This window comes from Puma concolor, chromosome D4, assembly GCF_028749965.1.
Source record: "Puma concolor isolate L17-30 chromosome D4, mPumCon1.1.hap2, whole genome shotgun sequence".
Classification (NCBI taxonomy): Eukaryota; Metazoa; Chordata; class Mammalia; order Carnivora; family Felidae; genus Puma; species Puma concolor.
The window spans coordinates 84,109,753-84,124,848 of NC_141679.1; the positions used below are offsets into that span (position 1 = coordinate 84,109,753).

Sequence of the window (15,096 nt, forward strand, 5' to 3'; positions counted from 1 at the left end):
GCATGGACCCTGGGGGCTCCTGTCTGTGGGGCCCCTGTGGGGGAAATGGCCCCTCGTGCCCCTCACCCCTGCCCACCCAGCACAGGTCCTGTTTTTGAGGGGACTGTTTGTTCAGTGGGGAGACGACATAGGAAGTTTTCAACTTTGTATGTAACAAAGAAAGATGATGAATTGCCACTGAGAGCCTGTGAGGAGTGCAGCGTGGTGGTTTTAGGCAACGATGCCACCGTGGGTTTGAGTCCTGGCTCCACTGCTGTGGATCTGGGAAAAATCTCTTAACCTTCTTGTGCCTCGGTTTCCTCTTCTGAAAAATGGGACAATAATAGACCCTATCTCATGGCGTTGTTAAAACGAGGTGGGCTAAGAGGTGAAGTGTATAGAGCAAGGCCTAGCATAAGAAGGGTACATAATCATTGACTGATCATTATTAATTACTCTTATTTCTGATGAGGCCAGGGACCCCTGGACAGTGCCCCCGGAGCCCCGTGTGAGGTCTGGGGTCTCCCGAGAAGCCCTGAGAGCGTGCAGTCTGCTGCCTCTGGGTGCAGAGGTTGGGAGGGCGCTGTTAATACCACACGAGGTGGGGCGGGGGCGGGTAGGAATGACCCAGGCAAATGCCTGCTAAGCTTCTGCCCAGTGTGGCGCCCAGGCTCCTGGCTGGTGAATGACAGTGTTGAGATACAAACCCAGGCCCACGGGCCCCCACAGGCTGGGTGGGGTGTGATGAAGGAAGGGGCATCCGGAGTCAGCAGGTGGGCGGATGAGCAAGTACATGCGTGCACCTGGCCTCTAGGCCACTCTGGCACCTTCTAAGATAAAGACAGAACCTTCTTGCTGAAGACAGTTCTTCTCCAACCTTTCCCTGGAGGTCTCCCTAAGGGCAGAGGACGGTGAACATGTCACCCTGAGGGGTCTGGGGGTGCAGCCCCGAGCAGCCGCAGAGCCTGCAGGAGTCTCCGGTTTTATCTTAAAATGCATGCGCATTTTACATTCTGTTCCCTCCAAATCCGGTTTATTGTTGCACACGTTTACCCCCCTGAGTAACAGCGCTGCCTCGGGAAGCTGCTCGTGTTTGTCTGTTTATCCTGGGGCTCTTCCTCCTGGTCCTCACCCTGTCACCCTGGGGGCGTGCGCTCCGGTGTGGGATCTCAGGCACAGATGGCCGGGAGATGCCGAGGGGGCTGTGGTCCCATCTCCGGAAGCCTCCGTGGCCCACGTGGAGCGGGGCTCAGTGAGCGGGGCACAGGCACTGGGAGACCTGGGGACCCAGGTGGGAGGTGAGTCCCGCGCTGGGACAGAGGGAGGGGTTTGATGCGGGGAGAGGCCTCAGAGGTATAGACACCCCCACGGTGCCCTCCCCCTGCTGCCTATTCGAGATAAGAGAAAAAAGGGAGCAAGACATCTATCACATAAAATGCCATGTTTGTGGGTCAAAACTGGCTCCGTCTTGGCAGCTTCACAGACAGGAGACAGCACGGACTGTGCTTTGGCGGGACGCAGCCCCCACCCTGCATGCCCTCTCCGCCGCCGGAGGCTCCCCCTGCTAGCCTGAGTTGGGTGCCTTGATTTCTGCCGTCTACTTGGTGTGCCGGAGAGCGGCTTTCCCCCCGAAACAGCTGAGGAAACGTGTGAGGGAGGAGCTGGGCCCGTCTGGAGGGCAGAGGAAGCATGGGCACTGGACCCCATCATGCCAGTGTGCAGGCTCTAGAGTGGCCGGGGGTCCCTTCGGGGGCAGAGCTGGGGAGGCAAGCATCGTGGGTCATTTGGGGCTTGGTGGACATGCTTTGATAGATCAGAAGGCATCACAGACATCCCTGAGCCTGGGAGGGCTGGATGCCACCCACTGTGGCTGGAAAAACCTACGGCGGGGAGGAAGGAAGAGATTCCCTTCCCGCAGCCCAGACACCCCTGTTAATGGGGGCATGTGTTTACTTAGGAGGTATGTACCGCAGCTTGCTGAGCCACTAGACCAGGGGAAGCCTCTCTGTTTGGGATTTGGCTGGTATAGATGACCAGGTTCAAGATTGAGAGAGACAGAGTGTGTCCGGGGAGAAAGTGATGTCTTAGGTTGGTTCCCCAGTAGCAGACCCGGAGAAGGCCGAGTGGGGAAGACCATAAGGGAGCGGGGGAGGCCCCACCCAGGGCTCTGGAGTGTGGGTTACACCTCAGAGTATCCTGACCCAAGGCAAGGGCACTGACTTTCATCTGGACCCCTTGGTCATTGACTGAGGTCATTGATTCCTAGGGACTCTGGCTCTCCAGAGGATATAGACGAAGCTGCTCCAATAGCCTGGGCCAGTCCTCAGGGGCTCTATTTGGGATGTGTCGAGTCCGTGGGACAGCCAGGGCGGGGTCTGGTAGAAGCAGAGGCAGCCAGATTCGGGAGCCTTCACCTTATGCCTGCAGTGTGACGGGTGCCTCCTGGGCGTCAGCCCCTTTCATCCTCCGCAGGCCTGGCCCTGGACAGACAAGGCGCTGCAGAAATGCCTGTGGGTGGAGGAAAGGCTTTCCTCCCAAGGAGGGCTTTTTCCCTTGCATCCAGGAGGCTCATGGTAGCCGGATGCTGGCTCTCCCCTCCGGCTGTACAGCTGCCTCTGTGTGCCTCAGCCTTGGTCCCTGCCCCCGAGGCAGGCCTCTGCTAGGGAGGCCAGCAGAGGCTGCCTGTGACCCCGGGGGTGGAAGGGACATTGGGAGTGATTCTTAGACGGCATTTAGCGCAGGCCTGGCACCTAGTGGGTGCTTAATCAGGAGCAGCTGCTGTGGCTAGCGTCCTTGACTCTCCTGGGGGCCTCTGACGTGGCAGCCCAACCCCTGGGGGTAGAAGGGGCGGTTCCCCTGTACAGAGGGCTCTGCGCCTGCGCCGAGGTGTATGCGGCACTGTGAGGGGCCCCCATGGCCTTGGCCTTCCCAGTGCTTTGTGCATCAGGGCCCAGCGAGGATGGAGAGGTTGGGTCCTTCTTGCAGCCGCTGCATGCAGTCTGGCTCACGGTCTCTCTCCTGACCACCCAGGCTGCCAACCTGGGTTTTTGTCGGGGGTGGTAATGGGGGACGGGGCTTTGTAACTTTCTGCCAGGAGGCACGGGGTGGACAGTAATGTGGAAAGAACAAGGCTTTGGAGCCTAGCACTTGTGGGGTTGAATCTGGCACATCCTTGGCTGGCAGGGGGGCCACCTTTAGACTTTTCCCTGCACAGAGCATGTTTCCACCTCCTCTATCCAGTGGGGAGAGATAACCCCAGCGACCTAGTCAGACAGGATAATGGAGGGAAAGCGTGTCACGTCGGGTATCGAGTCTTAGCCCAGGCACTGCTGGGCTGGATGGCCGCCCAGCACCCGGGCTGGTCTATCTGGAAAATGTAAAATCTGACAGTCCCGCCTCATCCCAGTGCCATCCGGCAGAGAAAGCAAACAGGCGTGTGTCTAAGAAAGCCCTCGTTTTCTTTTGCAGCCTGTGCCTTGTGAGGCTGGCATGCAGGATGGCCGGACAGCCCAGCCACATGCCCCACGGAGGGAGCCCGAACAACCTCTGCCACACGCCGGGGCCCGCACACCCTCCTGACCCACAGGTGAGGCCTCTTCCTTTGTCTGCAGAGCACTGGGGATTCACCGAGGAACACAGATCCCTGAGGCTGCTTCATTCCGGGCACTGGAGGACGCCCCTCAGCAGCCACTAGACAGAGTCGCTTCTCGAATGCATCCAGGGGTGGGAGTGGAGCTCACTGCCCACCAGCTCAGCCCTTGTTTCAGTCAGCAGCACTCAGAGAAGCCTTCTCTGTGCCGGACTCTGGTCTGTCCCCGGGATTGCCGTGTGCCTGGAACAGCTTTATTTCGGTGGGATCCACGCTGGGTAGAAAGGCCATGTTGTGGAGGCCCCAAGGAGAGAGTGAGGGGCTCTGGGGCAGCCTGTGCGCGGGGTTGGAAAGTGCTTCCTCGCTCTGAGCTGAGGCCGGCCTTCCTTTTGGATTTAGCTGTGCCCTGGCCCTCTTTAGCCTCTTTGTCTAGAACCAGCAGAGCTTCAGGACGCTGGTTTCCTCACACCTGTCTCGGCCTTGATGTAGATCCTTGGAGAGCCAGGCAGCCACCTGCAGCTTCCCTGAAGACAGTTTCTGGGGTTCCGAGCCGCCCTCACTCTCCGTGCCTTTGTGCACACTGTTCCCTGGGCCTGGGTGCCCTCCCCAACTCCTCCAGGCCTCAGTCCAAATGCTGCTGCTTCTAGGAAGCCTTCCGGCTCCACCCCACTCCTTCTTCTGTGCCGCACAGGTGCTGGGTTATGGCCACGGCGTCCCGCTGGGGAGCTGGTTCCTGAGTCTGTCTCCCTTCCTAAACAGAGGACCTTCTGGGGCGAGGCATCACTGGTCACACCATCCCAGGCCAGGCACAGAGGATGCCTGCTGACTGAATGAACTACAGATACGTGTAGTATAGCCCTGCCTGGTGGTGTGTGCGACGGACCCAGTTCTGCTCCTAGAAAGCACACAGCCTCCTGGGGGAGAAAGATGAGCCGGGCAGAAGAAACTCGGGGGCCCGTGGAGCTCGAAAAAGGCACACGATCCAAACTAGATGGCCAGAGAGGCTTCTTGAGGAAGTGGCATACAAAGGCCTAGGGTGGACAGAGAGCCAGGGCCAGGTGCTGTAGGGTCTGGTGCACAGCCTGGAATGATGAAAAATCAGGTCCAGGGTTGGCTTTTTCCCCAAAGCCGTGAGACCTGAATCAGGGGGAGATTCGGAGACAGCTACCTCCTTGAGCCACGGAAGGCTTGTACCAGCCTTTACTAACTGCCTATTTCTTGTCAGAGGACTTCAGGTGGGCTGGTGTTTGACCTGCTTGGCCAGGGTTGCCATGTGCAGTTGTACAGGTGCACGCTGCACAAACGCGCCTGGCCAAGGAGGAAGACGGGTCTGAAATCCTTCTACACCCGAGCTCCCATCAAGCCATGCTTCCCAGGGTAGAGCTGCGTCAGCCCAAGGGAGGGAGCACCTTTATAGGTTCACGCAGAGGCCAGATGTGTGAACTGGTAGAGGCTGTGTCTGTGTGTGTGTGTCTATGTGTGTGTGTGTGTGTGTGTGTGTGTGTGTATGTGTGTACCCATGCTCTTGCACTCGCAGGCTGTCCAAGCACATCTAAACTGTTCGTACTTCGTTCCCATTACTGGATGGGATGCAGGCCCATTTCCTACGTGGAATTTGGGGACGCAGATCCCAGAAAGCCCAAAGGCCTATGGACACGGCTGGTCCAGAGTCCACCAGGACATCTCACTGATGGCTGGGGGCAGTGGGGCCTCCTCGGGTGATGTAGCAATTTGTCATATTAAGTCATTCACTAACAATTGAGTCCCCCTTGATTAATCTCCCAGAATTAGCCAGTTGCATTTTGAGCAATTAGGGTTAATTACAGCCTCATTTGGCAGAGGAGAGAGCCCCGTAATTATTTCACGAACAAGGCGAGGCGGCGGCGGGCTGCGGCGGCCGCAGCGTCCGGGCCTCTCGTCGCACATGCTGGAGTGGGTAATGACATAGTTAAGTGTAATTAGATGCGATTACTCGTCGTTGGGCAGCGGCTGTCGGTGAAGGTGCCCCCACACCCACCAGCATCTGGCCGGGTTTGCAGAACTGGGGTCCACAGCCGTGTTCACACCGGCACTGTTGCAGGTTCGGGCGGGAATGAAGACAGACGCTTCCTCTCTCCTCCACTCAGGAAGCACCGGTATTTAAACACCAGCTGGGGAGACATCAGGGCCCGAATCTTGCCAGTTTCGGGCCATAGAAATTCCTCAAATTGACCACAGAGGCATTTTCCTTCGGGGCAGGACACGCTGCTGTTTCCCTGAAATCATCCTTAGAGGAAGGAGCCAGGGCCCACAGTGACAAAAATACTGTGCTCTAGACCAGGTGGGGCTCACTTCCCAACTCCATCCGTCACCAGCCAGGTGACATTGGGTAAAAGACCTGTCTGAGCCTCAGTTCCCGCTTCTGGAAAATGGGGCTGTGAGATGGTATACTTTAAAGCATCATGGCGTCTGACATTGTGGGTGTCAAGGAGATGTGTGTCACTGATTTTACTCTTTTTTGAAAGTTGACTTATTGAGAGAACATGAGTGTGAGTTGGGGAGGGGCAGAGAGAGAGAAGGAGAGAGAGAATCCCAAGCAGGCTCCTCACTGTCAGCACAGAGCCTGGTGTGGGGCTCAATCTCACAAACCGTGAGATCATGACCTGAGCTGAAACCAAGAGTCCCCCCACCTTAACTCACTGAGCCACCCAGGCACCCCTGTCACTGATTTTATTCTCATATTTTAACATTCATTTTAGTTTTCACGACTCAGGAGCCCAGAGTTGGAAATACCCACAGTGTCAAAAGAACAACTTAACAAACACTCAAAACTGGTTTCGTTAACTTTCTGTGCTGCAGGCTAATGGTTTGTCATTTCAAGGAGCTTTCTAGCTGTGAGAGCTATCAGCTTATGAAAATATGTTTGCTGAACCCAGTGGAATCACATGTGAAATCATTGAGATTTCAGATGAATGAATGAATGAATGAATGAATGAATGAATGAATGAATGAATGAGTGAATGAACGAATGAATGCAGTTGAGAAAAAGAGCTTTAATGTCCCGATGCTTTATGATTTTACCAGTGTGCTGCAGACCATTTTCGTCAGGAATGAAACATAGCTGACCCACTAAGAACCACGTGAATTTCCAAGAAGGAGAAAGGTGCTCTTGTCTGAGAAAGCCCTGGTTAATGTGTCTTCCATCTGGAAAGTCTTTGCAAACCTGCTTGGGGCACGCCAAGTTCAGTTACATTCGGCCCTATTCAGAGAAAGAGGAATGCGCGTTACTTTTCACGGGATGGATAGACAGCTGCCTCTTAGATCTGAATCACACAGGCCAAAATCTTTATAAAAATCTTCCCAAAGCAGTGTTGGTAGTTAGGTAAGATTTAATGGCCAAATATTAACAGCTTTTAAAATTCAAGAAGTGTTTGCCGACGTGTCATAAATTCAGCAAGGACCTGTCTCATTTCTGCCTTGGGTCTGCTAAGGAGCCCCACACAGAAGTAGAGACAGTCCGTATGAGAGGTAGAAGGCCCCACAGAGGGATGGGCAGATGCTGAGGGAGCCCAGAGGGTGGGGTGGGACGGGGGAGCTCTAGAGGGATGATGTGTGGGCTGGCAACGATCAGGAGTGTGGGGCAGGACGGAGAGGATGTCCCAGGAGGAGGAAGGAGCCAGTCTTGAAGGTGCAGGACCAGTCAGGTTAGGCAGGTGTTTAAATGCCAGTGCTTCCTGGTGTTGATGAAAGGCTGTGTCACCTGGAATTGAGTCTATAGTGAATGAATGATGAGCCCATTAAGGGTCTTAGGTGGACAAGGGAGTTTGCGTTTTTGAAAGAACACTGGTTGCTGGCACTCAAGGCACAAGTAAGGTGAAAATAGGAGGAAGCCTGCCTTCCCTGTCCTTCCCTGTCTCGGTCTTAAACGGCTGAACACAGGGAGAAAAGATTCCAGAGACTTCCGGGGGGGGGAAGGCAACTGCACTTGGTAACTGAAGGGATGAGGGAGAGAGAAGTCGAGGATGTATCCAACCTCGTGGTGGAATGACTGACGCTCTTTATGCCTTTCCCCTTTCAAGTCTTGGCTCGTTAGTCATCGGGGCTGGTTCCCAGATTCTTTTATGTATGTTTAAGCTCAGCTTTCTCTGAGCTCAGTTAGTGGGAGTTGTCCTGGGGGACGCACCGCAGCTGAGATGATTCTAGGTTTGTTACCAGGTGACTTCCAAGTTTTGGGCATCTTGCTCACTGTTCCCACACGCCTGCTCCTCGGAGCAGAGTCTAGACTTTCAGGTTGGGACAGTCATGGCGGCCATGGTGCCAGTAGTGACACCTGGCATTGACCTCGTTCCATCCTCCTCCCGACTCAGAGAACCAGGTCTTATTCAGAACTCTGTTTCGCAGGGAAGGAAATCGAGGTAAATAACGTGTGCGTTTTGCTCTTGAGGGGCAGAGCCAGGAGTCACCCCGGGTCCTGGGGCCCCACGGCACCCCTCCTTCTCGTCACGAGATCTACGAGAGGGAAGATGAGCTTTGGGCTTGAAATTAGCCAGATTGTGAAGAGCTGAGCAGGGATGGCCTCGTGAAGAGCCTGACAATATGGACTCTCTGTAAATCATGCCCCTCTTCTGTGTAACACAGATTTAAAACACATCACCGTATACACGTATACCGAACCCATTAGAAGTTCCCTACACACAATGTCAGATGTCTTTAAAGGTGAAATTCGTTTACAGGAAATGTCATTCTGATGAAGTATGCTTTTTAAAATCACAGAAACAGTTGCCTTAAAATTAATGATGCATTGCAAATATCAGGGAAAAAAAAGACCCATTCAGTGTAAAGATGATTAAAATTCAGGTCAGAAGTCTGACTTAGTCAGGCTAAATTTTTTAATGAGATTTCAGAAAATTAATTGGGCGAATGCATTTTTATTCTTTTAACATGTAATTTTATGCTCCTTTTTTTTTTTTTTTTTAAGGATTTGTCTATGGCTGAGCTGAGGCTTATTGTGGTTCAAACATTTTAAACTCAACTTAGCGCAGGGTGGGAGGTGTTCGTGGCCTGATTTGATCTGACTTGCAGAAGAGAGCCTGGGTTTCTCTGAGCTTTCTGGGGAGGGGCTGTCCTGGGGTGGTTCACCAGCCCGCCATGTCTGGCCTTGGCCTGAGAAGGCTGGTGGTATTTCTTGGGGGAGGGATGGGATCAGGGAAAGAGGGGACTCCTGGTTCAGCCGAGCCTCCTGCTGCCCAGTGAGTCGCCCAGAGGCTCTTCTTCTCTCTGAGATGGTGTTTCCCCCGCGGGCTCACTGCAGCTAGCACCAGAGTGGGTCAGCACCCCTGCCGCCGCCTCCCGGCCTCTCCGCCCATCTGCTCCTCCTCTGGGGGAGAAGTAAGGGGCTCCCACCCTGGGGAAGGGGGGTGAGGAGTCAGAATTTCCAGCCACATTTTCCCAGTGAGTGGCTCACAGAATAGCCCTCCAAAGGGAGGCGAGCGAGCCTGTGGTCTAGCTCAGTCCCTTGGCAAACAGTCCTGGACGACCTGTGTAGGGGACCATGAAGTCAGAAGGCTACAGGGGCACGTCCACCTCACTGCTTTACTGCAGTCAGGTGACGATGGGTAAGTGACCTCTCTGAGCCTCAGTTTCCTCACCTGTAAAATGGGGCCGTGAAGACTGAGTTGGTGTGTATATATATATATATAGAGAGAGAGATATATAGATATTTTTTTTTTTTTTTTTGAGAGAGAGCATGAATGAGCGAGGACCAGTGAGAGAGGGAGAGAGTGTGGAGCCCGAAGCGGGGCTCAAGCTCACAAACTGTGAGATCACAACCTGAGCGGAAGTCGGATGCTTAACCGACTGAGCCAGTCGCCCCAAGATGGTATACTTTAAACCCCCAACGTGGCGTCTGACATGGTGGGTGTTAAGGAAATGGCATACCATTGATCTTATTCTCCTATTTTAAAATTCATTGTAGTTTTCACAGCCAAAGAGCCCACAGCTTGAAATAGGCCCAGTGCAGACCTTCCGTGGGTTGGGGATGATGGTGATGGTGATGGTGATAACAACAGCCACGACCTCGCTGCCTCAGCTCGTCCCCAGCCCCCTAGGAGGCAGGCGCCGACCTTGTCCGAGGTCCACACCTCGGACAGAGCAATGCCAATACCAGTAATGACATTAACAACCCAATAGCATCTCCCACGTGCCAGGCGCTCTTCCAAGAGCCTTCATTCGGTAACTTTCTTACCCCTTAGCAGCCCTCTAAAGGAGGCACTATTATTACCTTAATTGTCCAGTTGAGGAAACTGAGGCCCAGAGGGCTTCTCCAAGGCCCCCGGCCAAGAAGTGGCAGATCTGGGATGGGAACTCCAGCCTCTGCACCCCAGTGTCCGTGTCTCAGCTGATGGAGCCGGAGCAGGGGTCACCCCTCTGCCAACCCGTGCTCCAGGGCTGGTGCCTGTTTTCCCCAGGAGCCAGCGTGGGGTCCAAGATGTAACGGGGGGCAGTGAGGATTATTAGACGAGCAGTTGTCAGAAAGGCCATCAGGGCTGGGGTATTACCTTGACGTCTCCATAGTGCAAGCTGCTCGTCACCAGCCCCCGGTCTGCCCCCCCGGTCTGCCCAGCAGCTCAGAGCTCCCTGGATGGTTGGCACCAACATCATCTGGAATCCTCCGAGGAATCCTGGGGCTGATATCACTAACGTCCCCCTGTTGTAGAGGACCTCAGCTGTAGGGCAAGATCGAGCTGGCTGAGGGCTGACCCAGCAGGGGAGGAAGCCTTGGAGGTGGCTGAGGAGAGAGGTGTGGCCTTATGGGGCCATGACTCCTTTCACCTCTTCCTCTTCTGCTCACATCCCCTGAGTTAAATCTGAGTCAGGGCTCTCCTGGCTCGGGCACTGCACCGTGTGGCCCGCGGTGTCCTGAACAGAGGCCACCCTGGGGACAGGGCCCCATCCCCACCCCTGTGAGGATGGTGGTGGCCCTGAGCCTGCCCAGACTGTCCCCCTCACAGGCTGTGCTGCTGCCAGAGGAACCTGCCCCCACCCCCCTCCCCCCTCTCCCCACCCCTCTCCCCCCACCCCCACACTGGAGCTCACTCCTCTAATTAGGTCGAATGGGTTGTGACAGGAAATGCAAATCTGGGTCATCGCATATGCAGATGTGCATCTGGAGTCTCTGGATGCCAGCCGGGATGTCACCTCTGTCTTCTGGGAGTTTCCTCTGGGCAGCATGGCCTTCAGGGCACATCTCTGGGGTGGACAAGAGAGTGCTGGGGACTCCAGCCACTTACGATGGCTTCGCACCTAGTGTTTGCAGAGCAAGGACCCTAGGAGATCACCTCCTCCAAACTCTTCGCTGTCCCAGGGGGGAAACTGAGGCCTGGAGAGGGGAGGGGCCCTGCCCATGTCACCTCTCAGTGCAGCTGACTCTATGTGGTCAGGGAGTTCAGGTCTCAGCTCCCCACTGACCAGCTGTGAGGAGACTTAAGTCACAAAATCTGTGTAGGCAGCTAGTACAGTAACTGATGCATTGTAGGTGACTTTTTTGAGGGTGTGTGATTTCAGCTGCACTCACAAGTGACAGTGGCTGCATCACCAAGTCCCACAGCGCACCAGGTTGCTTTGAGCCCGTTCCATTGTGTCATTGGACACATGTGCCCTGAGCACTCGCTCTGGGCACGTGAGGGCCTCAGCTCAGGGGACATGGAGGGGACTAAGGGGTGCAGTTTTGGAGAGGCCCCTGTTCGGGGGACAGGGTGGGGCTCAGGTGACTGGAAGCAAGAAGCAAGAAGCCTAGACCTGGCCAGTCACGGGATCTTGAAGGAAAAGCCGAGGAGGAATCTGAGTTGGGAGTCCACACAGCATAGCGCAAAGGGCGTGGACTCTGGAGTCTCGGGTCCCAGGCTCAAATCCCTCCCATTACTCACTGCGAGGTCTGGAGCTGGTCACTGCCTCCCCTCTGAGCCTCAGTTTCCTAAAATGGCGATAACAGTGATGCCTACTCACAGGGTCGTGGGAAGTATTCTGCACGGTACCTGGCACACAGTAAGTGCTCAATAAATGCTTGTACTTTCTTACATGGGCACTTTGTATATAAGTAGGTTAATTGTTACTGAACGACTTACTAGACAGGCACTGGCATATGGTGGATAAGATTGTGGTCTTCCTCCTCCACCAGCCCTGCCTTCTGCTCAGCGCCCCCATAGGAAGCATCTTCAAATCTCTCACCAGGAGAGGTAATTATGCCTCAAGACTTCAGAGCCAAGGTTGGCCCCACCGTTACCTTGCTGAGGGAAGGAGGCAGCAGGCTGTGAGCCTCGGACTTCCATCACTTACTCCTGGCAGGCGGGTGCTGTTAGGGTTTCCTTGGCACAGAGCTGGGTCTGGGCAGGTTCAGAAAGGCATGGGTGAGGAGTAGCAGCTCAGGGCCCCTCTCTCCTGATCCACCCCCACTTGTCAGTAATAAAAACCACTGAGCACCTACTGTGTGCTGGGAGTGGTACTCAGCAATCTCACGTGATCCTTAAAGCAACCCTATAAGACAGGCATGCTTCTATACCTCTGCCTTACAAGGCAACTGAGACCCAGCAGCTTGTGTAATTGCCCAAGGTCACCAGTGAGCAACCCAGAAAATAGGCATAAGGAGATCTACATAAGGATGTTTATCGCAACGTTATTTGTAGTGATGAGAGACTAGAAACAAGCCTACCGTGGACTATATTTGGCAGTTATTTAAATCATTGTCAGTGGACAATATCCATCAGTTACTGAGAGAGGGGAAAGCAAGTCTTAGAGTAAAACGTTCACACCATTTTGTGGAGTTTTTTAAAGTTTATTTGAGAGCGCGCGCGCACACACACACACACACACACACACACACACACACACACGTGAGTGGGGGAGGGGCAGAAAGAGAGGGAGAATCCCAAGCAGGGATCCGCACTCTCCGCGAGGAGCCCTGTGCGGGGCTTGAACTCACAAACCGTGAGATCATGACCCGAGCCGAAATCAAGAGTCGGATGCTTAACCGACTGAGCCACCCAGGCACCCCACGATTTTATGTTTTTCGAAAGTACACCATCTCCATATATGTGAATATTTGTTCACTGAACAAACATTTATTGAGTGCCTACAGCATGTCACATCGTTTTGGGGGGCATACCTTCTCGTGGTCGGGACACAAAGAAGATAACTAAGTAAAATATGGGATTTGGAATGCTGGAAGGTGAACACGAAGGGGGAAGAGTCGGAAGTGTGGAAGGGAGAGAAACGGTGAGGCATCCGAGGGTCATTCCAGGCAGAAGGCCCAGCGAGAACAAAAAAGGATAGTCCGTGTGGAAGGAGCGAAGTGACCAAGAGAAAGTCATAAAATAGCAAGGAGGCAGCGGTGTGAGGATGTGAGTGGGCAGAGCACGTGGGGTCTTAAAGGCTTCGTGGGTGGTTGTCGGGCGAGGACTTTGAGTTACCATAACAGGTTGCTAACTCTACTCACCTCGCCGCGATGGCGTGCTCTCCTCATCTTCGCCTGTTTCACAGTTCAAACTGAACACATTTCGTGTAGCAAAGAAAAAGAAGGAAAAACTCGAGGTTGATTGAGAGCAGACGTACTGAAACGGATGCCAGCCCCACAGGGCTCCGCAGGCTCCTTCCGGGGCTTATTTGTCTAAAAGTTGGTATTCGGGTGAAGGAGAGTTCCAGAAGGCAGCCCAATAAAGTTCCTGATCTTCCACCCTCTTGGATGCTTCCGGCCCAAGTCTGGAAGAGGCCTTTTCGCATCAGAAAATTCAGACACTTGTCCCTTCCTGCCTGGGTGGGGCTCTCTGTGCCTCTTGCCTCACCCTCACCCCCTAAAATGAACTCCACAGATGTTTCTGTCCCCCTTCTATATGTGAGACCCTGTCCTCACACCGCCACCCAGCCGGGGCGGGTCCCCAGTGGCGGTGACCCCCTGTCCCAGAGTGGCGCGAGGGGGCGGGTAGCAGGAGGAGGACGTATTTTGGCAGGCCAGTGCGGGGCAGACCTGAGCCAAGGCATCCTCGCCGTCCTCCCCTCCTCTTCCCCTTTCCAGGGCCCAAGAAGGCACCCCCTCCTCTCCTTCTCCCCAGAGCACTTTGCACGTGTGTTGCGGGGGGTGGGGGGTGGGGTGGCAAGGGGCTACGTGGCCACTGCTGCCTCACTGGGCAGCACCATCCCTGGGCAGGTCATACTGCTCAGTTGTGGGTTTCTGTGCTGGCCCCTGGAGAGTCACCGTGAAGTGTCTGGATCCCTCCTGTTGCCATAAAGGGGCCTGTTTATTCAAAGAAGGGGCTCGGAATGGTGAGACTGCAGATTTAATCTTGGTTTTCTCATCTCTTGGATGGGATTGGCTACCCCGGGAGGGGAAGTCACATCTTACAATGACTTGTAGGGTTAGGGTTGGGGCTGACACGTGGAGGGCCTTGGGGCCAGTGAGACCCAGCGGGGCCTCGCCCTAGCTGTGTGATCTTGGTGGGTCACTTCCTTCACACCTGCTCTGCTTGCTGGCTCCAGCCTGGGCACAAGGGCATCAGGAGTGAACAAGGTGGGCGAGGCCCTGGCCCCAGGGAGTCAGCTTTCTGGGAGTGCGGGACAGAAACAAGCAGATGATCGTGGGATCAGGTAATGAGGGGTGGTGCTAAGTGCCATGGGGGAAAGCAGCAGCCTCAGATTCTCATCTACAGAGTGGGGGTGTTGTGGTGTGGACAGCACCCAGGGGGCCGAAGGAGTCTCTGACAGTGAGGTTGGCATTCAAAGTCTCTCCGTGGCCTTGGAGGAGCACTGCTGGAGTTGCCGGGTTCTGGAAGGGGCCCCAGCTGCCCAGGGCCCGGCCCCTTACCACAGCCTGGCTACTGATACCCCTCTGCCCGTCTCCTCCAGAAGCACCCGAACACCCTGTCTTTTCGCTGCTCGCTGGCAGACTTCCAGATCGAGAAGAAGATAGGCCGAGGACAGTTCAGCGAGGTGTACAAGGCCACCTGCCTGCTGGACAGGAAGACAGTGGCTCTAAAGAAGGTGCAGGTGAGCCCATGGGGTCAAAACCACATCACGGGAGCCAGCTTTTGTGTCTAAACATTGTGGCCCTCGGCCAGTCCTCGACCCTTCCTCTGAAATCGGCACCCAGCTCACTGGGCTGTGGGAAGGATTAGGTGGGCTCCTGTTGATGAAGGCTCATCGTGAGCCTTAGAGGAAAAGGCAAATGAGCATGCATTGAGCACCACTGTATACCGGGTCATGTCTTGAGAACAGTCCTGTGGGTGAGGGCGGTCACCCCATTTCTCAGATCAGAAGAACCGCAGAGGCGTGAGTATCCATCTCACCGGGCCCACAGAGCGAGCTGAGGGGGAGCTCAACCTCTGACCCACACCGACTCAGCACTTGCTGGTCGCCTCTGGGTTTGAGAGCCTTTCCTGACCTCCGTGTCCCCCCGAAATGGAGGAGGGGGCTCAAGCAGATGGGTTGGCAGCCGCAGAGTCCTGCCAGGATGCGTTTCAGTGAGAGCCACTGGGCACGTTTGAACAGCACGTTGCCACAGA

The 15,096-nt window shown here is 54.9% G+C and overlaps 1 protein-coding gene across 3 annotated transcripts in view; it reads left to right on the plus strand.

Annotated features, from left to right (window-relative positions):
* The window catches only part of NEK6 (NIMA related kinase 6), an 86,355-nt gene that overhangs the window by 37,540 nt on the left and 33,719 nt on the right, over positions 1–15,096 (plus strand). For all 3 annotated transcript variants that reach the window (XM_086683994.1, XM_086683996.1, XM_086683995.1), the window contains exons 2-3: positions 3,448–3,565; positions 14,441–14,581. In XM_086683994.1, coding sequence (XP_086540120.1) covers positions 3,476–3,565; positions 14,441–14,581 — 231 coding nt within the window. In that variant the 5' untranslated portion in view covers positions 3,448–3,475. The remainder of the gene's footprint in view (positions 1–3,447; positions 3,566–14,440; positions 14,582–15,096) is intronic.